The sequence below is a fragment of the Rhamphochromis longiceps genome, linkage group LG5, assembly GCF_057381845.1.
Source record: "Rhamphochromis longiceps isolate RC_006_pf linkage group LG5, R_longiceps_female_GT1.1, whole genome shotgun sequence".
Lineage (NCBI taxonomy): Eukaryota > Metazoa > Chordata > Actinopteri > Cichliformes > Cichlidae > Rhamphochromis > Rhamphochromis longiceps.
Genome location: NC_140561.1, coordinates 20,939,512 through 20,966,611, shown reverse-complemented (window position 1 = coordinate 20,966,611; position 27,100 = coordinate 20,939,512). Strand labels below are relative to the sequence as shown.

General features: G+C 38.9%; 1 protein-coding gene across 2 annotated transcripts in view; it reads left to right on the top strand.

Moving 5' to 3' along the window:
- Positions 1-17,226: 17,226 nt before the first annotated feature.
- col7a1 (collagen, type VII, alpha 1) overlaps positions 17,227-27,100 on the top strand; it is a 56,588-nt gene continuing 46,714 nt past the window's right edge. For both annotated transcript variants that reach the window (XM_085406537.1, XM_085406538.1), the window contains exons 1-8: positions 17,227-17,548; positions 24,475-24,547; positions 24,660-24,840; positions 24,928-25,084; positions 25,183-25,276; positions 25,388-25,546; positions 25,637-25,794; positions 26,747-26,876. In XM_085406537.1, coding sequence (XP_085262663.1) covers positions 24,484-24,547; positions 24,660-24,840; positions 24,928-25,084; positions 25,183-25,276; positions 25,388-25,546; positions 25,637-25,794; positions 26,747-26,876 — 943 coding nt within the window. In that variant the 5' untranslated portion in view covers positions 17,227-17,548; positions 24,475-24,483. The remainder of the gene's footprint in view (positions 17,549-24,474; positions 24,548-24,659; positions 24,841-24,927; positions 25,085-25,182; positions 25,277-25,387; positions 25,547-25,636; positions 25,795-26,746; positions 26,877-27,100) is intronic.

Sequence of the window (27,100 nt, the reverse complement as noted above, 5' to 3'; positions counted from 1 at the left end):
GCTGAGGGAAACTGCACAGTCATGTACTGATTTGTCACTACAAGTCACCCATTTTTCATAGTAGTAGGTGTTTTAAGCCACTGTTGGTTTAAAAAATGCTGAATACAGTTGCCTAACTTAGCTGAGCAAATGTTGTATTTGAGCATGTTTGAAGTTTTTGTTTGGACATGTGCTTGAATGTGTGTGAGGGTGAATGTGAGGAGCTCTGACAAAGTGACAAAACCTCTCTCAAGAAAATGGAGCATGTTTGCCCAGTAAGAATAGCCTTAAACACACAACCAACACAGACCCCTGAGCAGATGGAAGAACAGGCAGGAGGTAAAAAAAAAAAAAAAAAGAGGATAAAGAAACCAGAGAGAAAGAGGTGGGGATGGTGTGAACATGACTGGAGTTGTTAATTCACCTCAGACAAGCACAGACACACACACTGAAACTGTGACGCATTAAATGACTCTTCCTGGAATTCTCTTTGAATATATAAGTTTGTGGTGAGGATGATCTGTGCATGCGCATCCACAACATCGTGACTTATTATAGTTGGGAAATTTCTCAGCAACACCTGAGGATAAATTGAAAGCCAGAAACACAAACACACATATGAATGGGCACAGACACAACTGTTGCGACACAAACACACTGGAAGCATACGATCACGAACACAGTAATTTATGGTCGTAGGGCAGTCAGCCAAGAGCCAGGGTTTCAGACACACACAGATAGGTGAACCAGACTGCTTCCAAGAGCGAGGCCAGATGGAGGAGGCTGCCAGTCTTCTGTCATCACATGTCAGCCCACCAGGGCTACAGATATACAGCAAACCCAGCCTTACTCTCTTCATCTGCACTGTAAAATATCAGACGCATGAGAAGCGTTTCTTTATAGAACTCTTTATAGTCATATATTTTTTCAAGTATTTGAGCACAAAAGCATTTTTTTGCATTTCTCTCCCAATGTTTACAGCGTTATGAAAAACACCACGATTCAATGTATTATAATTCATTATATCATAGGTTACAGACAAAGAGCCATGAACAGATCGGAGCAGTTTTCTTATGTCTCAAATAAATTGGGAGAAAATAGAAATTGGTACTTGGTAAATAAACAAATAAATAAACTGCCAGCGGTGAAAAGCTGATACACCTAAAAATCTTTTCAAGAACCTGACACCGCATCGTTTAATTCAGAGAGCCTGAAAACCAGTCAGAGACCACATTTTAAAACTGGAAATTAAAAGAAAACCATTGGAGCAGCTGGCTTCGATAATTTTCTGGTGCATTTAGACACATACCAACATCTAATCAATCAAAAGCATTTCTGTTTTTAAATCTATTCAGATTAATCCCTTTGTCACATGAAAAGTGGCACTGATGAAGAGTGTCTGAATTCATCTGAGTTTGAAACCTGCATTTTTGAGTGGCATACAAATGATGCTTGTCAGTACTTGCTTAAAAAAAACTGTTTTATGAACTATAACATACATCACTAGTACAAGGATTCAACTTTCAGACTCCTCGTCATGTGTAAATAACAGAAGTCATCAACTTGAGCGGGTATCAAAGCCTCAAAGCATTATACACACTGTGCCACTATCACTCAGCTTTGTTTAATACACATTTGTCCACTCATAAATTTTCTAGTGTGATTACAATTTCCATTGTTGGAAATGTGTGTGCACACTTGTGTGTATGATACATGTATTTCCTTCCGTGTGGAAACCTAGACTATTTACTATATCTCCTTATGGGGACATGTCTTCCTTATGGGGTCCAAACAAAAATCCTAAAACATTTTAAGATTACAATCATGGGCACAGTTAGGCAAGCAGTAGTTGAGATTCATGTTAGAGTGCGTTTCCAGGAAACGAACATAAGTCAATGTAATGGTTTCTGAAATGATGGAAAAATGGCCAAGTGTGTGTGTGTGTGTGAGTGTGTGTGTCCAACAGGGCTGAAAGGGCTGCAGGGGAAGTCTACTGTATTTCATTATGTCCAAAAAGAGAGAGCAGGCAGCAGTCTATTCAGTAGGGCTTTGAGAAAAGAAAGGACCTCTCACCCTTTATGAGGACTCTCAGAAAGCCTTTTTTCTTTTCTTCCTCAAGCATCATTGTGTGCTATTTACTACAAAACTCATTTAGCACAAATGAAAGAAACTCTTCTTAATGGGTGTGTGTTCTGTGTATGAAAAAGGGGGGTTATCTATTCCTCTGCTTTCACAACATTTATGACTGATAAAAGCACAGCAGTGGCTTAGTTACCAGCTGTGTATGTCTAAATACTGCAAACATGCAGGATAATGATGCAGCAATAAGTCATTAAGACCCAGACTAAATCTCTCAAAAACATTAGGATGGGCAGGGATCTGAACTCTCCACGCCTTGCTCTATTATTGCTCCACTTTTTGTAGTGTCACAAAACTGACAGGTCTGAACATGAAGAACATGAAGATGAAAGGAAATAAATAAATATGGGTGGAAGGATCAACCGAGAGAAATTTCAGTCACATGTGACTACATTCAAATTTGTTAAGGTGGTATGATTTTGACGATTTGAAATTCTGTGGCAAGCATCGAAAGGTCACCAAAAGGCATCACGATGAGAAAACTGTAACTCATCCTCAGCTGATCGAACATTTGTCTGTTGGTTTAAACAAAAGGTCACAGGGACTGAGTATTACTGCTCCTCTGTACTAGAACAAAAGCTCGACTTTCAGCTAAATCCTCTGTGAGTAAACTGAGCCTTGACATTTACAGAGTTACTTTTAACCTGTATGCCGAGCGACTCTACACTTGTGTTTACTTCATCTGAAATATGTAACAACTCTTGATTGCTAGCAAAACTGAAATGTAATCAACACAAGACTATGGTACCAAAATTATGAGTTAATCCCAAAGACTCGAAGTCTCAGTGCTGAATCTCTGCTGCTCTCTAGTGACCATCTACCTTCATGGCATGTTCTTAAAGATGGTTTGTGTAGTGTTTTAAAGAACTCTGCATTTTTGTCTCATCTTCACAGAAAGAATGTAATTCTGGTTTTAATTGTACCAATTTCATTCCCACACCAATACAATATATACAATGAGCACATGTCACAATGAAAAGCTCAGGGACTACCTATCGGTGTGGAAGTATGATTCTTATATTGTATCATGTTTGACTTTGTTTCATATCATATTTGCCTTTTGGGTTTACAGGAAATTACACTTTAGAAATGCTTTTTGCCAACAAGCCCTGAAGGAGAACCTTTCCCTGTGCTGACTTTGAATATATTCAAGTGACTGTAAGAGGCAACAAATTTCAGTAAAAGCTAGATGGAGACAAATGAGCTCAAGTCATTAAAAGAAAAAAGCATTTTGACATTACTCACAGGAAGCATCTGGAACTGCTTGAACTTATGATTTTTAAGAAAGAAATATTAAGAAATTACTGATTTAAAAGGTTAAAGAATAATCACGGAGAGTTCAGGTGTTCATCTCTATTCTCCCTAGAAGCGGGGAATCAAACAACCTAGAAGATTTGAGAAGCTTGACTACATTCATTGGTGTTCTTCTTCTACATTAGTCATTTCTTGTCCATTCTTGTCACTGCCAATGAAAATCAGCTCTAACTCGGCCTACTGTCCCCTTCTTCTTAGTGCTACTATCTCCAAATCATACATCACTGCAGGTCTCACTACTGGCACTGGTTTCCACCTACTCCACCCTGCCTGCACTCTCCTTTTTACCTCTCTTGTGCACTTGTTCCTGTCTTTTGCCTTTGATGGTTGACTCCAGGTATTTAAACTCATCTGCCTTCACTACTTCTGCTTCTTGCATATACAATAAGCTCTGTGATGGACAGGCAACCTGTCCAAAGTACCTCACATCTTGCTTAATAACAGCTGGTATAGCTTTTATACCAGCTGTTATAAAGCCCTTTCAAATGATCAGTTTTAAGAAGATGGATGGATGGGTTAGAAAAGAAATCACAGTCCATGGAGTTTGGTTTCCATTAGAAGGATACCAATGAGGAAGCCACCGCTCTCTAAAAACAAACAAAAATCCACAGCTTTTGCCAAAACGTAATTTTAGGACCAGTTATTGCAGAACACTAATATATTACACATGGTTTAGAAATGTTCACTTCCTGTCACGTGAGTTTCGTTTGTTTGACTTTTGTAACGGCATACATTAAAATACTTCCACCTCTTTAACGACACTCATATGACTTGAGCTGGGAAGTCATTGTCCTGTGGCTCCCTCTAGTGGTGGTGCAATACATACAGACCGTGCTATTTAAAAGCAACCCTGCACCAGACTGCACATGTCCCATCCTCTCGGATCCTGCTGTGGTACTGTGATACTTTCCTTATTCACTCCTATGAATTTGTCACAATAAGGGTACAAATGTATTTGAATTGTTGCACAGTTTACTCTGGAGGTTTTTAAGATCGAACATGTGGCCTCCAGATGATGTATGATACCCCCAAATCATGTACATACAGAAACCGCTCCTCTACTTTCTGTCAGCATTAAACTAGAATCTCAGCTGCACATTTTATTCCTAGTGCACATGCACCCTCAGTAAAGCATTAAATCCTTGCAAACTGCACATGACTCATTGAATCGCTATTTGAAAATAGCGCATGTATTTTGTAAATAAAAAAAAGTATATCCCGAAACACTGGCTGAGTGTTGCTGTGTTTATCCGTGTACATTAAGATGAGCCAGATTTGTTTGTTAGACCACACAAAAATGCTTGTTTGAGTCAATACGCGTGAGAAGAGGCTTAGTCAGCTGTCTGTCTGGAAATCAAGCTAGGAACAATTAAACCATTACCCACCCTTTAAACTAAACCTCAGTATTTCCAACCCATGACTAACACCATCTGATTTTGTTTGTTGCTTCTCACTAAGATTATAATTTAAATTTCTTCATATGTTCCAAATATAAATGTATGATTTCTGAAAATTATATGTGTACAATTTGTAAAATGCAGAAGTCCCATTTACTTAGAAAGGTCACAGGTTTCACAGTGACAGTAGGCAGTGTGTGCACAAAACATCAACCTCCACAGCTCCTCAGTGTTATATCGCAGAAGTTCCCAGGCAAAATTCACTAAAAGAGCATTTTTTTCATAATTATTTATACAATACAATAAAGGCTAGTGGACCTCATGTTATATCTCGTGGTTTTAGTTGTACTTATTTCCCACTTTAATTTGTGTCCTTTCTTCCAGTTTTCTAGTTTTCTTTGCTCTGTTAGTTTTTCCTTTGAAACCTGTGTTGTAAGCAGAGATGGGCAGTAACGCGTTACTTGTAACGCGTTACTGTAATCTGATTACTTTTTTCAGGTAACAAGTAAAGTAAGGGATTACTATTGCAAAAAACGGTAATTAGATTACCGTTACTTTCCCGTAGGAACGCTGCGTTACTGCGTTACTAAAACCGTGATTTTTTTGCGAGAATGTCTCATGACAGTGACGTAAGCAAGTGCAACGTTCGTGACAACAGCTGTGTGCAGATCAACAATGGATCATATATCGAGTGCGGGAGAGAGTATGAGCGTACAGCGTTTAAAGCGTGGAAGTACAAAAAACACCCAGAATACGCAAGACATATCTTCAAAGACCGAAAAAGATGGGGGGGATGGCTTTACCAAACTTTATGTTCTATTATTGGGCATGTAATATTCGTATTCTCAGGTATTGGCTACAGGGGGAAGACACGAATAATGCCCCGGCCTGGCTCAGTTTGGAGACTTCTTCCTGTGTCTCAGCCTCTTTACCAGCCCTGATTTATGCCCAAAAGCAGCCTTCGAGTACAGGCTCTTATAATAACTCTATTGTCAAAGTTACCTTGAAAATATGGTATCAATTTCGTCGTTATTTTAAGTTGACCTTTTTTCCCCTTCAATCACCCATCTTGAAAAATCCCTCTTTTCAGCCTTCGTTAGCTGATGGTGCTTTTTATTTGTGGGCCTCTTTGGGTATCAGGTCTTTTTCTGATCTGTACATTCAGAATACATTTGCCTCCTTTGAACAGCTCTCATTGAAATTTGGCCTTCCAAAAAGTCACTTTTTTCGCTATTTACAAATCCGGAGTTTTGTTAAGGAGAAATCCTCTCAGTTCCCATCTAGACCTTCTTATCATGACTTTGATAACCTTCTATTGCCTCCGCCCTCATTACAGGGCCTGATCTCCTGTTTGTATGGGAGAATATGTTCCTTTGGCAACTCTTCAATCTCGGCTATTAAATTGGCATGGGAGCAGGATCTGGGGTGTGTGATTCAGGATGACTCTTGGGATAAAATTCTTTACCGGGTCCATGGCTCCTCATTCTGTGCCAAACATGGGCTGATTCAATGTAAGATTCTGCACCGTGTACATTGGACTAAGGCCAGACTAGCTCAAATATACCCCAATCTTAGCCCTGACTGCGACCGTTGTCATCAAACACCTGCCTCTTTAATGCATATGTTTTGGTCATGTTCATCCCTCAAACAATACTGGATTAATATTTTCTTGATTTTATCTAAGATCATCCAGCTAACCCTCCAACCTGTGCCCTTAACTGCTTTGTTTGGGGTTCTTCCTGATTCAGTTGCCTTGCCGACGCCTCAAGCGGATCTGGTCGCATTTCTCACCTTATTGGCAAGACGCAGAATATTGCTATGTTGGAAGTCCCCTTCTGCCCCATCCTGGGAAATCTGGATCAGAGACGTTCTGCATTTTAGCAAACTCGAAAAGATTAAATTCACCCTGCGCGGGTCTACGGCCAAATTTTTTAAGACCTGGCAACCCTTTTTTGATCATGTTCAGACTTTGCGGTCTCGCAATGCTCCCAATTAGCCAGCTCAGACTCTATCATATTTTATTTTTTCTTATCTTATGTTCAAGTAAGAGGCCTAAGTTTAAGTATATGGATTCTATTGTGCCTGCGTTCTATGATGGTATTTATTTAACTACTTTATACATATTTCTTTTCTCTAACAGAATTGATTTATCCCTATAACTAAGCTGACCATTTATCATGTGTGGGTTTTTTTTTTTCTTTTTTTTCTTTTTTCTTTTTTTTTTTTGTTTGTTTGTGTGTTTTGGTTTTTATGTGTCTGTGTGGAGGTGGGGGTTTTGGATACTCTCCACATCTCCCTTGTACACTCAGGAACTGTTGTCTTGTACCCTAGGGTTTGTTACTAGTATTATTAGATTGGATTTTTTCCTTTTTCTGTTTGTACACCCACTGGTACTGCTATAATTATGAGGTGGGAGTGTATGTCTTATATTGCTTTATGTTCTTTAAAAAGAAAACGGCATATTGTTCAATTTGTCTTTTGTAAAAGTCGATGCAAAAACTTTAATAAAAATATCGGGGGAAAAAAAAAAAAGCGTGGAAGTACTGACCTTATTTTGAGTTTGATTCCATAAAAAGTGACAAAAACATTAGTGTCCGTTGTGCGTGGGAAGAAAACTTATTTTTACAGCGAAAAAACCCCTAAACTTCCAAACAAGCACCGAGTGCGCTACGACGTAATGGGAAACTCACAGAGAAACTCGCGGATTCTTCCACTGCCCGCTGCAGCACACCTGCACCAGGGTAAACCTCCGCCTACCCCACTCCTGCTTTACAGGTGAAAATAGAGCAACAGGACCGCTAGTCTTTGATGTTATTTATTTTCTGCTGTGTTTTACTTGCATCTATTTGAAAGAGTGAGTGTAAACACACACACAAAAAAATATTTTATGTGCTGGAATGTGCAGAAAATAGGTTTAAATGTTAAACTAATTTCTTCCAGTCAGAGGATGTTGCATATAATTAAATTTTTGCTTGATGCAAAAAGTTAAAAGATTAAAACTAATAAAACAAGTTTTAAAAAGAGACTTTTCCTTTTGATTACATTTTGTATGATGGATTATGCAGAAAAAGTAGAATTGGGCTGAAAGATCTATCGCTTTATCACCTATTCAGGTTGTAAATCGTGTTTTTAAAAAGTAACTAAGTAACTAAGTAATTAATTACTTTTGAAAATAAGTAATCAGTAAAGTAACAGGATTACTTTTTTAGGGAAGTAATCGGTAATTAGTTACTGATTACTTTTTTCAAGTAACTTGACCAACACTGATTGTAAGTCTCTGATTGTCTTCTTATATCTTTAATACTGAAGATTTTCTCCCATAGTGGGTGTTTTGCTCTTCTTTTTACCAACCTATCCCAAATCTGGTCAAAGCTGATTGCAGGCCGTCCCTGATCCTGGTTCAGCTGGATGATCTGATATCCTCGTGTTGGTGTTGTTCCCAGACCATCATAAAAATGTTGTTCCAGGTTCAACATTGCAAGTGACCAATCACATTGTTGTGACGTTATTCTTTTGAGCGCCAAGCCATTCGTGCATTTATGAAATTCCAACATTGCAAGGACAATATCAATTCTGCTTACTGTTTATTAAAGGGTTACGGTTAGGGTTAGGGTCAGGGTCCGTTGATCGGCGGACAGAGGCGGTTTCACGCAGCTTAAGCACAGTTTTTTGTTTTACGCCGGTTTTTCCCAAAGTCGCAAAAGTATGACGTCACAACATTCTGATTGGTCACTTGCAATGTTGATCCTGGAACAACATTTAGTATGATGATCTGGGAACAACACCAACACGAGGATATCAGATCGTGCGGTTCGAATCCAGGTCACTTCCTGTTAAAAGTGAATTCTTCATTCCCACTGTTGCCAAATCCTTGCTTGCAGGAAATCCTCTTATTGTTAGGAATTTTTTTCTCTTAGGATAGTTATTAATAATTATTATAATAATGAATAATTAATAATTAAATATGTTTATATTGTCTATTCTGTAAAATAGTCAGATGTCTATTCTTATTAATGTACAGAATTCACCTGCTTGCTGCTACTACTGCACATTCACCCAATGTATATACTATATGTGTATATAATGTTCTTCCTTTACCCCCCCCACCCCCATTTTTGCACATGTCAAGGAGCGTGTCAGGTTACATTTCACTGTGTGTTATACTTGTATAACTATGCATGTGACAAATAGAGAGCCTTGAACCTTGAACCTTGCTATTAATTCCAGCTGTGCTTCTGCGATGTCTGCTGGAAAAAATTCCACTGATCCACTCATCAAACTCTGAGAAACAAAGTGTGTATTTCCAAACAATTCAAATAACTGCTTTATCAAAGCAGCGTTTACTGTTGGACCCAGCGCACTACTGCTCAAGTCAAAGGTCAAAAATCCTTGTGATGAACAGTGTATTTCACCTAAAAGACATGAGAAGTTCTACAAGAGGGGTTAATATGTACCTACGCAGACAGAACGCTCACAGGAAGAGCAGTGGAGACCTGAAAGTGAATCACAGTGATATTTGGAAGTCTACGCTCTCTGTTTAAGCCCCACGAACCCTGTTGTTATAGAGTAATGGGACAGCTGGAAAGGTAAAGTGGTGTTTTAAAACTCTGAAAGGGGACCACACACAAATTCTGATTTATAATTAAATTATGCAGGGATGAGCTTCTCCAAAACAAAAAGCAGCTGTCTCTATACCTTAGAGACTGGTACAAAGATTAAAGAGACACATAATTGCTCGTTTTCAATTATGTTTACGTTTTGTTTTTAATTTTTAATTTTAATAAAGACGTGACAGTCATTTAATCCTGAGGTTTTGCCTCTAAATCTTTTAAAACATGTTGGATCTTCCAGCCAAGAATGACAATGCCCATCGGTGCTATTACAGAGGAAATCAACATCCAGCCCAGACTGGTGAATCATCAAAGACACTGCTATTGTTTACATCCGTTTGTTCAGACATGTTTCCACAGTGTTAATAAAAAACCCGGTATTAACATCAACTGCTGCCTTCTGTCTGCAAGCCAGTGGGAACTCATCCCGAGCAGAGACCTGAAGAAGTGAAGCCTTTCAAAGCAGAGCATTCTGCAGCGACGGCATGTTTCCTAACACACAGCGTTTGTTTTGAGGCAACAGTGACACATCTAAGAGCAAATGAAATGCTTTGAGTCACAGTGTGCTGGTTTGGAAACAGATGATCAAAAAGGTGTTCATCTGGTCAGAATAGTACTGTAAAATATGGACACTGTAATTTACTTTTAAATGCATGTTATTTTCAAAAAAGAAGTAATAACGAGTAAAAGTTAAGATTTTATTCTTGACACTATGAGGTTGGAGGTGAAATTGTCAGTGCAATCATTATATTAATTACACTGACTGTGCTACTGCTTCTATTCACAAATGTCTACAGACGTCTTTATTTCACAAGCATGAGCAGGAACTCGAGTAGCTTTTATGTAGCACTTTACTGCGACTTATTATCAGCTGACTTTTGGGGAAATGTCATTTTTCTAGTCATCATAGCTTTTCTTCATGCACCACGATCGCGTTAACCTTTCAAACTTCAAAAGAGAAAAAAGGAAAATCACCCAGCCTCCTAACCTTCCTACAAACCTAAATCTTGACTTTAAGCTGCTAACCACCCCCACCAAACACTGGACACAGCTATGTACCAATCTGACAATTTCCCTTTTTAATTATACTTTACCTGTCAGAACACTTCATGCTTTATGTTCTCTTCTCACCTCTCGTTCTTCTGTAATCTAGTTACGAGAGCATTTCACTGTGCTATTTGTCACCTGGACGTGTGGTATTTAAGAAGAAAGCTGCAGGTGATTAAGGAATTAAGAGGAAGCTTGGCTGTTCATCGCCCTCCTTCCTTGCCAAAACAAGGTGAGTAGTTTGTGAATTCTTAACTAAACACTCCTCTGTTGTGTCCTGTAGTACAGACAAACAGAAGAAAAAGCAGTTTGTATAGATAACCTTAAAGCAGGGATGTCAAACTCATTTTACATTGTGGGTCACATCCAGCCCACTTTGATCCTATGTGGGCCACACCAGTGAAATTCCCCTTTCTGTCAGTGTAAAGAAGCTTAACTACATGTTTAATCCCTATGATATCTTGATATAAAGATACTGAGTGCAGTTTCAACAATATGTCTCAGTGTTTTGTACATGATGAAGAAATGCTTTTGTGGTAAATGACTTAAACTCTTTGGGCTTAATGATTAATTTGCTAAACTGGTGGCTCATTGCTCAGATTGCTTTGTTAATTAACAGAAACTTTTCTATTTAATTATTTATTTTACTTTTTTTGATAGATGTTTAATAGACAGCAAAAAAAACAAAACAGGAACTTTTCTTTCATTTAACTATTTATCTATTACTTATCGACTCTGGTGTTGTAAGAAGGCTAGCTTTATGATGAGGGAACGCTCTAAACCTAATGAAAATGCATCACAATTCCAAAATTTCTGTCCTCCTTTACATTTTCCAAAGCCATTCAGAGGGCCAGTCTATTGTCTTTGCCTGGTTGAGTCTGGTAAACAAACACAGATGGTGCATTTCTTTGTCACTCACCAGTCTGATTTAAGACCTGTCTGCAACAAACAAAAACCAAAGGAAGGCTCAAATCGTTTCACACGATTGGTTTGTTTAAAATGGTGAGAGAACAAAATTAGTGCCTACATGAAGAAACGTTGCACTCTCCTTTAATGTCTAACCCAGGTAAATCACCTCAACGTGTGCAAAAAAATGAAGGGTAAAGGGAGAACAGGAAATGGAGAGACTGGTGTCAATCACAAGGAAAAGCACAGAAAACAGACATCACACGTCACCACCCAGTACCTGTGCGCACCTCTCTTAATCTTTAAAACAACAAAAAAATAAATAAAAATGTTTAGTGGAGAAATTGTAAAGAAAATAGTAGCACCACAGATTATCAAGGCTATTATGGAGTAACTGACTCTGAATATGACAGAAACCGAGATGAGATGAAGTAACCAGTGCCAACTCAGTCCTCCACAAACCATGTTCACACTTGCTGATAGCAAGTTGCTTGAAGAAGTTCATTTTTAAAATATTACAAGCTGTAATCCCTGCCTCCTTGATCTTGTTTTAATCATATGGGGTTCATTATGTCCTATTATGTCTCCAGGCTGAACACTGCCATGAGAACTCCTGAACTCACTGCATGCATGGCGGAGCTCTCATGACATCCCTCCACTGACACGTTCTCCTGGCCGCACATCTATGAAAACAGAACCGAGTAGACGGATGATTCTCTTAAGATATGATTCACTCTCTCTTTTCTTAAACTATTTTTAGGTTTTACTGAACAAGTAAGATGTTTTCCAGCAGAACCCAGTGCCACATTCACACAATTTAATTCTTGCAGCTGAAGTAAATGCATATATTTGAAATAATTACTATAATAACTGTCCACAGTTCCTGGCTACAGGAAAGAATGATCCAAAAAGCTGGGGACAGGATAACTGTCTTACTCACTTCCGCCCTGACCAAAGGAATTCAGCAGGTCTGGGAATTGAATTCAAGCCACATGGGCTGTTTACTGTTGTATCTTGGTTATGATTATGATTGAAGGATACACATGAGACTAAATCAGCGAGGTGATGTGCAAAGTACAAACTTTAAACCACAAGTCATCTTGTCTCAATCGTTCCCAACCAGCAGAGGTTAAAAAAGCATTGTCAGGAGAACATACATTCTGTACTGGAATGTGTTTTTATTAGTGCAGCATGGTTATGGTTTCAGTTTTGCTGGCTGGTTCAAAAGATCCAGAGCTACACAACACATCTGCCTAGCACAGATTTCTGTCTGCCTTCCTGCCTGATTGTTTACACCAGAGTCTGCCTTTGGCTCTCGCTTAAAGTGGAAAAAAAAAGAAACCTCTGAGGTTTAATTCAGTGGTAAATGTACCCTCTGAACAGAAGAGGAAGAGAGCATGAAAAATCTAATCTGGGACTTTAATCACTTCAGATATCATAAAAACAGATAGAACTCACAACACCATATGACATATGAAGTGCAGCACTTCCATTTAAGAGTAGGAGTGTAATTTACCTGTAAATAGTGCATACAGTCAGAATAATCCTGCATGAATATAATAGGTATAGCGCAGATGTGCAGTCGTTGCTATGGCAACAATAACTAGCACGCTAGTAAAAGTTAACAATAGGAAGCTGCCCTGCAAAGAATGCCGAGCAGTCTAATTTGGTGTTGATGTGAGTTACAGAGGCTCAGAGTGGCTGGTAGGGTGATGGCTTTTGGCAAGAAGTAACAGAACCAGGGAGTGTCTGTCAGCTCCCTGTAGAAGAGCATTCATTTTATTGAACAACGGTACATATATTATGAAGGATACACTTTCATTACCATAAATCTTTTTCTTTGATTAAATTGGTAGGTTCTTGCTTCCAGTTTAAAGTGTTTCAAATGGCGTTAACTACAGTGTGAACTACAATTACAGCAAAAACTGTGGATATGTTTCTTGAAAAAAAAAAAAGCAGTCCAAACCTTCGGTTGCTACCAAAGAAGCTATGCCTGTCACACATAATCTATAACCACACATGAAAACACTTAAAAAAAATGATAAGCTGTTGACAAATGCTGATGAAAACAGTGGCTGGATAAGCATGCTTTTAAAACCTCAAATGATAATGAGGCAATCCTGCCTCTCCATTTCTAATTAAAAATACTTTTCTGTGATTTGCATCTGCACTGAGGTTAAGTAGGAATGTTGATCCAATATCCCAGTGCATACTGATGAGCAGAGACTCTGCAGTTTTAACTCATACTGTTTCCTTGCTAATCAGTGGCGTGTCTAGAAAATTTTTGTTGGGGGGGCCAGGTAGGGGCACAGATTTGGAGAAGGGTGGCAGATTTAATTGGCAGATAATGTTTTAAAAAAAAAAATTCTACCAACCATTAACCATAATTCAATAATCCTATAAACCTAATAACCAAATGCACTTTTAACTCTTATTAGAATGAGATTTTAACCACTACGGTGCAAAGTTTTTAGATACTGCGTTGATAAAGTACAAGAGATACAATCAGTGCTTTGTCAGTGTTTATTCAGCAGTCAAGGACAACAATATTTGCATAGCATTTTTACTGACATGTAGTGCACATATGTTTTGGGCAAAAACATTTTTGAAAATTAAAATACGAACATTTGTAACAAACAATTGACAAATTAGCCAATGCCAATGTAAAACTTTATGTGCCTGTTAAAAAAAAAGAAGATAATCTTCTCACAAACTGGTGTTTGATTTTGAAACAGGAAAAAAGTGGGGAAACAACTGAAAAGACTAACATTTGAATAAAACCTGAAAGCAAGTAAATACTTTCTATGCTGCCTTATGGTCAACTTTGGTAATATTGATAAAGAACAACACTGGCTGATGATGAAATACAGTCAGCTGGCATGGTGACACTGCCAGTATAACCTGCAGGGCTGGACTGGGACAGAAAATCGGGCATTTTGACTACTGACCGGCCCACCAGGTATTAAAGCCATAAAGACTTTGAATGAAAACGAACGCTGTGGTGACAGTGATGTACAGTCTTTTTGGTATATGTATGATTTCTATACATTTTACGTCAGATAAAAACTTTGGTTGTAAGATTTAGATAATTATTTAATAAAAGCTAGATATTTAAATTGAGAATAAGAAAGAAAAGTATTTCTTTGTGCCCACCTTTCCCTGTTAATGCCCTACCTGGCCCCCTGGCAAAACTTTGCTAGACCCGCCCCTGCACAGTTACCAGCTGTCAGCTACATAAAAAAGGATCCTGGTGTTATTTGTCTCTCAGAAACAGTTCATAACTTCCCTTCAACTCATTCATGTCACCTAAAAGGTAAACCTGTTTCTCCATCACCTGTTCAGCTCTGATGATTCAGTAAGGACGTCTCCTGGTTTCATCCTCATGTTTCCCTCTCACCACATATCCAAACCGACATCATGACCAGCAGGTTTACAGCTGTGGCTCCAGCAAACATCAGCTGATAGTAGAAATTAATATTAAATACATTCTAACAACAGCTGATCAAGCTTAAACGTGCTGCTGTTGTTTAGCGCAACATCTGCTGGTTTCCTGTTTCTGGCGCAAAGTGGGCGATAAACAAACAAGAGAGAAAAGCCGATCAGCTGATCATTGATCAGTTTCATGATTGAAGTAGCAACAGGAGAGGGAGGGGGAGAGAATGAGAGAAGAGACAGCTTTGCAGCGTAACGACAGAATAAATCCAGCTTTGTGTCTTTTTCCATCCTAGCTGAAGTTCGGGACAAACTGCGTCTCTTCTCAGCTCAATACGAAACGTGTAATATTATCTCTGAATGAGGGACCATTCCATTTTTTTAAGGAGCCGTTGGCAACTCTACTAACTAACCTTATGAATAAAATAAAGTTCACTATCAGTAACATTATAGCACCACCCAGCTGTATAAAAACTCCGTCAAGCTGGCTAGAACGCAGTATGAGTTATTGCAACTGACAGTAAAAAGTCAGCAACATGAAAATAAACTCCACCTAAACTTGGTTTATATCTGACCCAGATAGACTGCAGGTCATAACTTCTTACCTGAAGTTCAGTTCACCTGACACTCGGACTGGCGGCTGCTTCGGGTCTCTCCTCCTGCCTCCCCTTCCCTCATCCACCTGTTGCCTCTGTGGAAGCCCCGCCATAGCCACCACCAAACAACGGAGTTATTTCTACACATCGACCTGCATCTGGCCAATCCACCACCTCTCATTGTTCATGCCGTTACAAAAAAAATAAAAAATAAGTCAAATAAGCCCGATGGCCAGTCCAGCTATGTTAACCTGCAACCAAATCTGCAGCTCCATACAGCAATGTTACGACTTAGATTATATCTTATAACTCATAACTCTTATGTTAGCTGCCCTCAGTAGCATACTGTCTGAAATATTCCACAGCTGCAATAATTCTTTAAGTGTTATTTTTTCCTTGGTATTCTAATTTCACCGAAGTTTACTAAACTCAACAAACTTAATATTACTTACCGGGACATTTATTCTGTCCTCATTTTCTTTCACCGAAAAATTGTTTCCTGCAGTGCCATCTTTCGTGCTTGGCTCTCCTACCTTTGCTAACGTGATGCACATAGCGCAGAAGGATGCTGCATTCACTTACAATCGGATATCTGAGCTTCACCGTGAAAACATAATCGGACATTTGATATTTGATTGAATTTTATTGTTTTGCCTTTGGGGTGGCACCTGGGGTGGCCAGTCTGGTTGGGGGGGTGGCCTGTGCCCCCCCAGGCCACCCCGCTGGACACGCCATTGTTGCTAATGACCAAAGAAGTATCCTGTCAAAGCAGAGGGTTTACCCCCTTTCGTAAACTGACCAAACTGAAGTCCATCAAGCTGCAGGGGACTAAAGTGAGTCAAAGTCTTGCATTGAGAAGGTGAGGTATCAAACCCCATATCCTATTTTGCTCAAATTTAGAAACTGGTACTTAATTTGCATGATGTTGACAGTTTATGCTTTTTCCACACAAGGCAGTTGTTAAGCTAGTTGCACTTGCTGTCTTGTGTCACAAGATTTATCTCTAAATTTATATCGTGGGAATTTCATTATGTCGCAGGTTTGTCTGACCTATAGGTATTTTTTTTTAATCTTAATTATTTTTATAGTAAAATAAGCATTTCTAGCCTAAAAATGAATGAAAGGGTTATAATAAGGTTTATAAGCCCATAGGAAAAATAAAATAAACATATGATTTCTACTGCGCTATCCCTAATTTGTTATATTACTATGTGTCTGTAAGAAAATTTCATGAGGGTTTGCCTATCCATGTTACTCCTGACATAATTACATGTTTATTTTTGGAGCCTTCTGGGAAACTCTTCTGCATTTCCTTTTAAGCAAAGCCTCATTTAAAATCTTCTAACTTTGTTTTTATAATAAACAAACTCCACAAACCCCCGAAATAAAGTTGCAGCACCCTGGTTAAGAAGCTGTTTAGAAGCTAGCCTTGAGCATCATTAGCACCACATCAAAGTACAGGCATAGAAAGGCTGTTTTTTATTACAGTTTTTGTTTTGTTGAGGAGTTTTAATGTACAGTCTGAGATCATTGGTTACACATTTTTCAGTTAAACTAAATATTTCATTAAGTACTAGTCACTATTGTTTTTGTTTTGTGATAGTACCACCGGTGCACATAACTTTTTCCAAGTCGGTCTACAGCAGGATAAAAATCATGTGACCAGAAGTTTTCCAGGTAGAAGTAACGAGATTACTGTTCACATGTAAACGGTTGCATGGGCTGCTTTTCAGTCAGCAGCAGGGAGGGACGACAGGAAAAGAGAATGAGGTTAAAAAAAGGCAGTAGAAAGGGAGAGCTCAGGACTCCCCTTCAGGCATCCGAGCAAGTCTGGACTGTTCTGCTCCTGCTTGAGTTCAGCCCACGCTGAGCAGCGCTGCCTCGGGATTCAGAAATAGCGTTCACATCTGACGGTCCTCCACCGGGATGCAGCAACAGGATCTGGGCGTTTGAGCTCCACTGGATTGCTTTTTACCTTTTTTGAAGTTGTGATTTTGGACGCCGGGATTGTGATTCTCGTCTGTGTGGTCAAAATACTGCACGGAGATCCAGGGCTGGTGGATATGCCACAGGTGGAAAGGTGGGGAGCGGCAGGCTGCAGTCGGGTGCAAGGAGAAGAGATCCCCAGGTAAGATAAGTGGAAACTGTGTTCTGTGGGAGCCCTTGTGCTTGGGTGCAGTTCGTGCACAGTTTGCATGCATTTCTACACTGAAGACTACTAATGACAGTCTATATAAGAATGCTATGCATGTGTGCACTGCATTCACTTACTCTGCACACCTTGCAGTCTGGTAAGCGCAACTGTGCAAATGGGGGAATTACCCAAACTGTAGCCAGTACACCGCCCCTTTAAGCCCATCGCTTTGCCATCAGAAAAAAAAAAAGCTTCACTTGGCACAAGAACATCCAGAACATTCATCACCTAATTTTCACCCTTCTCATAATTACAAGTGTTTTTAAATGCTTGGCTTTTCTGTATTCTGTATGATAACGAGAATCAGGCACAGGAGTCTTAATAAATCGTAAGCGCCACTGCCTTTTGAATGAAAGAACATAATTTTGCTCTGAACCCAAATCCCTAGATTAGTTGAACTAGACGTTCATAACATCTTGACCTCAGCTGAACTTTTATAGCGAGAGGCCATTATTACACCATGATGCTGCGAAAGAATCTCCCTCCTACGTTTCCTCCTCAGCCTTTTGTATCTTGATTGGTTTCAACTGTCTGTACTACTTCTGAGGTCATCATTTTCTTTGCTGTGGTTTGGCTCAGACAACAGCAAAGAAAAAAAAATGCCTGAAAATATTTATAAGGAGTGATTAGAGTCTTCCTCACAGCCTCACATGCACCCTGCCACTTTCTCGCTCTCTCTCCTTTTAATTTGCTGCATTGCTGCAACCATGCTTGGTTAACTTTTTTGGCGTGCCACTGTGGTAGTGGATGTCTCTGGACTCATCCCAAGTGTGTCATCCCAAGTAAGGCCTGCTGCTGCTGGTTACCGCGTGTGCTTAATGTGTGCATTGTCCAGCATTTTCTATTCAGGTTTTAGGAAAAGAAAGTTGCTTTAACAATTTTATGAACAATGGCCCATTTTTACTCGTGCTTAGGTTTCTCTTTCTCTGTGTTTATGTTGGATTAAACCAACTATAAGCCCTGTGAATTTGACTTGTCTCAGTCCATTAATGCTTTTGAATGAGACGGATAACTTCTCATTGAATGTTGTCATTTCTCAGATGCAGTCAGTCTGGCTTTTGATAATAGTAATACAAAGCTAGTGAGATGCTTAAATAGGAGGATAAGACTGGAGCTTATTTTGAAACTTGTTACAGCAAGGGGTCATGGATAAGATTCAAATGTTGCTGTTACAAGGTTTTTGTTTTGTTTGGTTAAAGGAACCATTATTGTTGGAAGTGGGAGATGATATATTTGACTTCAGGGGTCAAAAAAGTCTGCATTAGCCCTCCCTCTTTGTTTTAATTCCCTAATGGCCTCGGAGCAGCGCTTGTCTCTAGTTGCCAAGATCAACCTTTGGGTACAAAGTACACAAGATCCTGAGCGTTTTAGCTCGAGACTTTGAGTAATTTACTGTGACATTTCCACCCCGTTTGATCCTTCCATCCCCTTGTCCACTTGTGTCGCTCTCTGTCCCCTAGACTGATGTTATGCTGGCTCTTACACAATCCTGCTCTCTGTCACAGCACAGTGGCCTGTGTCCCGCTGCCCCCCTGGGAGAATGGCATCTCTACTAAAAGTGTAGCTTTTAGAAAGCATAGTCTAGCTCCTGTACGAACTTCCAACAGAAGCTTTAGGATGAGTATTAAACAATTTCCACAGGTTTAAATGTCTTTTACTTCCTCTGTCTGTGCTGTTATGCACACATTACTTTTTCTTTTTAAAAATGACTTCAAGTCAAGTCAGGTTGCTTTATTGTCGTTCTAACCATGTACAGTACACAGTGAAACGAGACAATGTTCCTCCAAGACCATGGTGCCACATATAATATATAACAGACAATCAACACAGGACTATATAAAGTGCAATGTGCAAAAATTGCAAAAAAACAAAACAAAGACAGTGTAACACCAGATAGAACAAGACAGTGCAAAAGACTGAGCATTGTGGAAAAAGTAACTTGGTGTATGAAGGTGTGTGTGTCAGTCCTGTCACTGAGTGTTCAGGAGTCTGACGGCTTGGGGGACTTGTGTTTAGGAAGAAGAAGAAGCAGTCAGCTTCTGAGCTTTTGACCCTTTAACCCTCTTGATTGGTTTATTTGCCAAGTGGCTAGTCATGGGTGTGGTCATGCCCATAAGCCAGTTCATAATTTACACATTCCAGGTGTGGAAGCCAGACTAGACACGTTGTTAATATAGACTTGATGAACATCTATCAAAAAAACATTCAGAAATAGGTCACCCCACAATTGGCTTGTAAATTGGCAGTAATTACTTGGAAGTATTTCTACCAGGACTTTATGTGAACAGATTTGTGCCTGAAAATAGAAAAGGGTTTGTGAGTGTATCGTGGGAATAGCAAGAAGAAGAAAAATCCATTGTTTGTAGTCCATTTAACATTTAGTGCAACTTTTAGTCATAAGATGGCGTGTTTGGTGACATCTTAAATCGCATTACAAAGTGGTAAGTTAGCCACTGTACTTCAGAAAAGGCTGGGAATATAGACTATAGTCTCAAAACTTGGCTTACAAAACCAGCAATAAACAGAACTTCTATAGATTTCCTACAGTGAAAAAAATAACATAAAAGGTAGGAGTTATAGGTACATAATTTAAATTTGTAGGTGTAAGAGCCTCAAAATAGATGCTTTGATTTTTGAAAAGGGAAAGAGGGGTTACATTTGGAACATATTAAGCTTCCTGTGTGTGATGTGGGATGTGTTTCGGACAAAAATAAACATTTATCAGTGATTATGAGCTTCTGGCCTCAAGCAGTGTTTGAACATTAGAAAACTCAGTGTGGTGTGTCTTAATGGTTTTTATCTAACTTTGGATTCTTGAATATTTTTTGTCTCTTTTCATTTTTAAAATAATTTCACTGGACAGTATTTAGCAGATCTGTGCAGTGTTATTGTAGAAATGCACGAGTCCTGATGTATTTACAGTAGATAATTACAGCAGAATCTACCAGTGAGCTTTAGAGGTGGTGTTAGTAGGTATTAAGAAGGGATTTGTGGTTTCAGAGTTGCTGCAGTTAAACATGTGTGCACATCAGGAACCGTGAAATGCAAACTTTCCTCCAGAAGTCCCTAGAAAAGTGCACATTTGAATCAAAACGAGGTTATAGATGTTAAAGAATAACCTTAAAGTTGATGCACTCTTTGTTGGACTTTACATAAACTGTAACTAGATTATTTGAAGTCTGAGCAAGCCTCTGCTGTGAAGCTGGGTGTGGCAATCCGATGATAATAAAAGCTTTCTTTCAATGTGGAATTTTACCAGCTAGCTCAATATAACATCTTACCTCAGGTGCGGCTACAAGATCTTAAACTGCATTTAGAAAGAATACATGTATGTTATTTAACCAATCATATGACTGGTTTACATTCTGTCATAAATCAAAATGGCAGTTTGTGACCATCAGACCACAGAGTGTAAATTAAAGGTGGACACCGTGGTGTCACCCATTGTTTGCCGACTCAATGGTCAAGTCACTTTTAATTATGCAGTGCATTTAAAACAGCAGTTTACCCCAAGTACTTTCTAAGTAAGGCAGACATAGACAAATTAATATTCCAGATCTTGAAAAACTTTCATACCAAAACATAAATAAATAAATAAACTTACCTAAACAAACAACATGATAAAAACTGAAAAGCAAAGCAAAAATTGAAGCTTCAACTTTAATGAAGCTTTGGCTGCCTCTAATGTTAATTGTGTTCACAGCCAGTGACCATATTTGGATGAACCACCAATCAATCAAAGCAGCCACACCGATAAATTTAAGCCACTTTCTAAGGGGATAATTATGCGTAGACCTTTTAAACATGGGTTTCAATGCTGTTTTTTGGGGCTTTTTAAAATAGCACTCTCTGTTGATTATGTGTCTTTTGGAGCTAGTCAAGAAGCTGTAGCCTTTATTATTTTTCGGTTTAGGAGGTTACTGCTTGCTTCTGACAGATCAAGGCTAAGACTAATTTAAATTCCAATTATTAGAAAATAGTTGTTTTCCTAATGAATTTAAAAGGTAACATAATCTATTTATGGTAAGGGTTAAAATAAGAAGTAGCTTTGATACTCAAAGTACTGCAAAAGTTTTCTGTTTATTGTGAGTCTTATCAAGTTTGGCAGCATGTGTCTTTCATGTGGGTTAGCTCTGATCAAAGCTCGTTGATAGTCAGTCTGGTTTTGGTCAGTGTTGCAACAAAATGCCAAGCTATAAAAGTCTCCAAATGTCAGACAATGTTACTGTTCTTTACATTCAGGCTCAGAAAATCACTCCAGTCTGATGCTGTCCTGCCACCAACATATGTAATTGGTTTGATCCACTTAAATGTTTTTTTTTTTCATGTTTCCTTCATTATATTGTGTGTTTACTTTAGCTACCATATCCCTACAGAGTAGATCTGATGTTTCTGTCTTTGGCTCAACATCTGTCAGCTATTTTCAGTAACTTTAATGCTGTGCCTGACTGCGTCAAAGATGAATCAAAGGTTTTCATGAAAACTCCACACCCACATCCAGAATGAATTTCTTCACCTAAAAAAAGCTGTCACCAAAATCATATTGGAAATTTCTTATGACCAAAACATGATAACAGTGAGATACACTGTAGAGAATAGTAATGCTGCAAGACGGTCTACAAGTGAATCAAGGATCTGTTGGATTTTTTTCCAGAATGGTGCATATTGTCTGTAAGGATCTGCCATCTGCATTCCAGACATACAGTGGCCAAAGAGAAATATGGAGAAAAGATACGTCAAAGCTTTTTTATGGCCAAACTCCAACATGAGTTACACTAGTGAAGTTTAAGAGTGGATCTGATGCTCGCTGTAAAAAATAGTCTTTTCTGACCACTATCCTTTGAGCAAAGATGGAAGGTGTGTGATGCACGATCACATGTACAGAAGCATGTATGCTCTGAATATGCATGTTATGTGAAGGGTGTGTGTGGAGGGAAGAGAATGAGAAGGACAGCTGTTTAAAAAAAAATTCAAACTCTTGTGTAAATTAGAAACATGAACGGGAAGTTTTGTTTGACACAGAATGAATGCAGACTTTCTTGCTGTGAGCTTGAAAGTTCTGGGTTCAAACGCTCCAGTTAGTTTGTGGTCTTTCTGCATGAAGTGTGCATGTTTTCGCTGTGTCTGCATGGGTATCCTCTGGTAACCCACGCTTCATCTTACAGTTCAAAGGCATGCATGATTCTAAATTGAATGTGGGTTTGAATGTGCCGTGGGTCGGTGATCTGTCCAGGGTATACCCTGCCTCCTACCCCATGACAGCTGGGAGAGGCTCCATCATCAGCAAGGATAAGTGGAAGCAAATGGATGGGTGGTTGCATTTTATTCTTTTAGGATCAACATGCACAGAGGTTCGTAGAGTGTATGTAAAAGATGGATAGCCTCTGGTAGGGGTCGGTGATATAACCTCAAAATGATATCACAATATTTAAAAGGAATTTGCAACAATAACTGCTTAATGCTTTAACAATAACTAAAGGAGCCTGTGCAATATTGTCACATAATAAAATATATTAAATATTAATAATTTCCACCTGACATGTTGTATCTTAGATTGAACCTTTTAAGCAGCTACCTTAATGCCTTTTTATGTTAAAGCAACATCAGGCTTGACTTAAACATTGCTTTTCCTACTTTAATAAATAAAGTGCAACAAACTAAAACATATAAGAATATACATTTACTGAATTGCTATTGTATGAGTAAAATTACAAATTGTCCAGGGTGGCTCAGCTCACTGTTTGCTGCTGTCATTTGAAGTAACACTTGCTTCTCCTTTGCCTGCTCTCACTGTGAGTGCGCCTACTCACCAAACACACAAACTGCATGCGGAGTGGAGCTAGCATGAGACAGGTAATAGTGAAACAATCCACCTAAGCTGTTTAGTTATGTCAACTCACTTCCCAACATATAAAGAAAAGCTGGGGGTGTGAAATACGGCACTCTGTGTTGTTGATCTTTAACTGTTCTTTCCCTTTGTGGTCGTTAGCTGTTTTACTGGAAACTGCTGAATGCAAGAGGTGGACTCATACAGATCAGCCTGTTGCTTTTTGGAGTCCATACCTAGTGAGAGACATGCAAGAATATGACAAGTAAAAAAAATTAAAAATATACCATGTAAATCTTGTTGTTTAAGGGTTGGTATTAGTTAACGGAGCTATATATAGTATTTACTTTTTTTCTTCTTCAGATTTACAGGGTTTTTTGGGGTTTTTCTCTGAGGTCATCATTCACTATAATATTTAAAACAACACTCAGTCATATATACAAGGTTACTAATTTCTAAGTGCATGCACAATGCTTTCTTTCAGGGCTTCTTGTTCACGTAATGTGTTCGTGTAGTGGTCTCTTCAGTGATGATGAATAACATTAATAGTCCATGAGGTAATATGGGGTGGTAGGTATTTGGACACTTTCTCACCAGGTGTGAGAGCTTCTTGGTGCAGTGCAAAACCTGGACTGCAGGACAGACTGGTATAAGAAAAGAGACCTCACGTGTTTGTGTTACAGGAAAACATGTTCAAAGTAATGAGGCTGACAAGAAATAAAGGCTGTCAGGTAGGTCAGAACAGGTATAGGCAGGAACAATGACTAGAATCCTAAGAAAATGCAGACAAATTACTGGATTGAACTACCCACAAATTATGCTATGGAACAAATGACTAATGAAATCCAGCTGAACAAGAAGAAAGTGGCAGTCAGCAGAAACCGGATTTTCAGTGTTGATGTTTACTATTAATAGATAGTGGTTAACAGAAATGAAGATGATATTAAAATATCTATATACAGTTTGTAATTTGTTCAGACTGTTTTTAGAGATGATATTAATGATAATATTACCTGTTCTTTGTGTGTCCCAGGTTGTGAAGATGTGGAGTTGGGTTTTCACTGTAACTGTCCTGCTGTGCTCTGTGAAACATGCTGAAGCTCAGGGTAAAATGCCTTTTGTTTGAATTAACTTCACTTTACCTTACTGTCACATCTTCCCTGACAGACATAATGTTTTATGTTGCTGTTTCTAATTCTTGTCCTTTATGTCCATCAGACAGGTGTGATAATGTACAAGCTGCAGATATAGTTTTCCTGGTTGATGGCTCTTCCAGTATTGGCCGACCTAATTTCCTGCAGGTTAAGGGCTTTATGGCTGGAATTGTAAAGCCATTCGCCAGCTCCGTGGGCGAGTCAGGGATTCGGTTCGGTGTTGCACAGTACAGTGACACCTCGAGGTGACTGAGAGTAATTAAAAACAAAACAACTAAAAAACACATGGCAGGTGCACAATTGTATATTAATGCACATTTTTCCATCATCAGAGTTGAGTTCACGTTGACTGCCTACCTGAATGGCACTGAGCTTGTCAACGCTGTCCAAAATATAAACTATAAAGGTGGAAACACACGCACTGGTGACGGCCTTAAGTTTGCCTCTGATAACTTCTTCAACCCCGCCTCTGTTCGGGATGTTCCAAAGGTCTAAGGAGTAGCTATACCATTATGATTGATAAATTATTATCTATTCAATGTAGCAGTTCTAGCTAATTTTATCTATGGACCCTCTTTAACTTTCAGATCATGATCCTAATCACAGATGGGAAGTCACAGGACAATGTGAACGAGCCAGCACAGAAGCTGCGCAGTCAGGGAGTTCATGTTTTTGCAGTTGGTGTGTGTTTTATCTGCAGTATTTCCTCAGTTATTCTGAATAATCTGGAATTATACCAGAGCTTCAGGTGAAGTGCTTTGTTTTCTTTGACAACTATTTTGTTTTTAACAGGCATAAAGAGCGCAGACAGGAATGAACTGGCTCAGATCTCGTCCCAACCCAGCAGTGATTTTACCTTCTTTGTTGGGGACTTCAAACTGCTGAACACGCTGCTTCCTCTTGTGAACTCTCAAGTTTGCACGAAAGCAGGAGGCGATTATGCTAGCGACGGTATATTTAACTTTAGAATTCAAAGAAATTAAACTGTCACAATTATTGTAAAACTACATGTGATTTTAACTGTGTCTCCTCTCTTCTTAGAGGCATTTGTTGGTCCATCCAACCTGCAGTTCATAGGCCAGACGTCTGACTCTCTCAGGTTCCGATGGAGTCCTGCAGGGGGCCCTGTGAGTGCCTATGTGATCCAGCACGTGCCACTCACTGGTCTGGGTCAACCAGTCATAGCAGAAATGCGTCAGGTGAGTTCAGGGGTGCGACCAAATAATCAGATTGAAGTGCTTCCTTTATTATTTCCTTTAGTATAGGATACACCTTTACACACCACCTGATGATTCACAAGAAATTATCAACATGATTGACAAGTGGAGCAGATTGCATAAACGTTACATTTTAAGTTCATTTTTCATTTATTGCCGTAAACTACTGATGTGTTTAGAATTTTGTAAAACACAGCTTAAACAATTATAAAGTGTATTACTTATATCATAGTATGTTTAAGATTCACTATAAATTGATTTGCATTAGTTACTGTACATCTACAGCTCTATTGTATCATTAGTTTTTTTAATCAGGTTAGCTGACACTGAATTGGATGTGACTGATGGATTAAATTTTATGCTGGTCCCAAAAAGATTTATTAAACAAAGGAAGAAATGAGTTATACAGGATCTTTTCTTCAGCAGGAAAAAAATAATAAAAGAAGATTTATGTCATTTAATAGTATATAATATATTTCTTTTTCTTTAAAATGTGCATTTTGTGGTTCATCTTTGAACTTTGTTGTTTTTATATGGCTGTCACCTGCCAAACGAGTCTTCTAAGTCTCCTTCGCATGTTTCTTTCACCCCATGACTTCTTCCACTGATGTCGAGGTAACGTGACCTCAGGTGTTGAAGGATTTTAGAGAATGAGCAAAGGTGCATTTATGTGACCTACACTGAAACAGTTAATTGCAGTTTTACGAGCCAGACGAAATCCTGCTTTGCTCGAGAAGCATGTGTGTTCAGGCTGAGTATAAACATGTCTAATGGGTGGATCTTCTTCAAGGAAAAGGAAAAATTAAAGTGTGGCAGAGCAAAGCATTGCATTCACTTCTGTGTACCTTGGCATGATGGTGATGATTTATTTTTCAGTCATACACGTGTTTTAGGAGTCTCAGTTTACAAAGATCACCCCTGTCCCAACCTGCAGGATAGTGTCACTGCCAATCAGAGGACCTACACTGCACGAGGTTTAAGGTCAGGAACAGACTACCTGGTGACTGTCATCGCCCAGTACCCCAACAGTGTGGGAGACTCTGTTTCTGCCAAGCAACGGACCAGTGAGTACAAAGTGAACGACTCAACAGAGACACAAGAGACTGACAAAACACTTATGAATGTCAAAGTATCCTTGGGCAAGTTACCGAACCCCAGTTGTCTCTGATTCATCCATTAATCAAAGTGTGAGCATTTGAATGTTGGTTTAAGAGTGGCTAAGAATCGGAAAAAGCACTTTTATCAATGTGAGTGTCAATACATGAATTAGCTTTGTAATAAGAAAATG